This window comes from Nannobrachium achirus (assembly GCF_963921795.1).
Source record: "Nannobrachium achirus genome assembly, chromosome: 12".
In the NCBI taxonomy this organism is placed as follows: domain Eukaryota; kingdom Metazoa; phylum Chordata; class Actinopteri; order Myctophiformes; family Myctophidae; genus Nannobrachium; species Nannobrachium achirus.
This window is the reverse complement of record NC_137832.1, coordinates 7,615,861-7,617,682: the sequence shown is the minus strand read 5'-3', so window position 1 is coordinate 7,617,682 and position 1,822 is coordinate 7,615,861. Positions and strand designations below refer to the sequence as shown.

General features: G+C 47.9%; 1 protein-coding gene across 1 annotated transcript; it reads left to right on the top strand.

Moving 5' to 3' along the window:
- Window positions 1–569: 569 nt before the first annotated feature.
- On the top strand, window positions 570–1,571 carry LOC308295367 (chemerin-like receptor 1; the record flags this gene model as incomplete). The annotated part of the gene is made up of 1 exon (XM_080738422.1): window positions 570–1,571. One exon carries the CDS (start codon window positions 570–572, stop codon window positions 1,569–1,571), a length of 1,002 nt encoding a protein of 333 aa, XP_080594548.1.
- Between the last annotated feature and the right edge of the window lie 251 nt (window positions 1,572–1,822).

Genomic DNA, 1,822 nt, shown 5'->3' with positions numbered 1-1,822 from the left:
GAACAGTAGAAGTATAGTCAATACAATTGAAATGTAGTACAGTACAAGTACAGTTAAACACTCTGCCTAAAAGGAACATCCCAAACGAGCACAGGTCTCCACCAGGCCACACAAATCGGCCTGTTATAGCGCCACCATGAGGCTGATTTAAAAAATGTGGGGCAGAGGTTCTAAAAATGTGGGGCAGAGGTTCTAGATTGGCATCCAGGGAGTGTGTGTGCTCAGTTTGGCAGCGATCGGGCCAACGGTGACTGAGATTAGCTGCTCACAAACTGCGAGGACGCACGGACGCACGGACGGACGGACGCACGCACGGACGGACGGAGGGGAAAACATACTCTCCCTCAGCCTTCGGCTGGTGGAGACAATAAGACCTTTTATGGTTGGAAGCCCTCTGTGAGGGAAAAGCTTTTTAAAACATATTTTAACATAAATAAATATATCACTTACAAAATGTTGATGTTGTAAAGTTGCATGGGGACCGTAAGGGTATCCCTGGTTGGCACCAAATCATTTCAGTATTACACATGGCGTTGAACCTTTATTTTGTTATTTTAGGTTTTAGGACGATGGAGATCATGGCCATTGTGTCCCCGGTCATTTTCAGCCTGATCTTTGTGCTCGGCGTGTTGGGGAACGGTGCTGTCATCTGGGTGACAGGCTTCAAAATGAAGAAAACAGTCAACACCGTTTGGTACCTCAACCTCGCTGTGGCCGACTTCATCGTTACAGCTTTCCTGCCCCTGAGAATCACAAAAACAGCTCTGGACAACCACTGGCCTTTTGGAACATTCATGTGCAAAATGGACGGAACCGTTTTCGCCATGAACATGTGTGCCAGCATCTACACCCTGGTGGTCATCAGTGTTGACAGATGTGTATGCGTGGTGTGTCCAGTGTGGGCCTGGAACCACCGCAGTGTCAGGAAGGCGTCTTGGGTGAGTCTGGGGGTCTGGATGCTGGCCTTGGCTCTCAGCTCCCCTTTCTTCATCTTTAAGGACACACGGCCACACTATGATAAGGTCTGGTGTGACTACAACCTTGCCACCGGTAACTACAGTACAGCTGAAGTGATGCAGTTGAGGGCATTTCGAATGGGGGTTCTGATCATCACTTACGCCCTCATAACATTCGTGGTCCCTTTCACTGTCATCGTCTCCTGCTATTCTGTCATCATCTACCGGCTCGGGAATAATCGTTTGCTGGCCAGCCAATCAGGTCGCTCCTTCAAAATCATGGCAGCTGTTATCACCGCATTTTTCCTGTGCTGGGCTCCCTTTTATATCATGTATCTGATTGGTGTTGCGAATACCCTGGCGACAGAGTCCAGTGAAACACTGGATCATGTGTTCATTATCGGGAGGCCCATAGTCCACGGCCTGGCACTCCTCAACAGCTGCCTGAACCCGCTGCTGTACGTGTTCATGGGTCAGGATTTCAAGGATGTTTTCCGCAGGCCTGTCCTAAAGGTGCTGGAGAAAGCCTTGGCTGAAAAGCCGCCTCAGACCAACACTCCTACAAACCCAGAGAGCAGCCGTCAAGAGACTGCCTTGTCTGAGACACAGGTTTAGGGTTGTCTTTGGATAGGCCTACTTTAATATGCAGAACCGTAAATGGCTTCTCGTCTCAGTACGTTCTCCAAGATTAAAAGTAACAGTATTGTTTGGAGGTTCTCTTTGACGAGCCACTTGTATTGTTGAGTTTCTTTTCTCCCTGCTCCATGTTTTTATTTCTTCTCCCTTTCTGAATAATAACAAAATGATAGACCATGCTCTCTCTCTCTCTCTCTTTCTACAGTATATACATATTTTACAAGGCACTT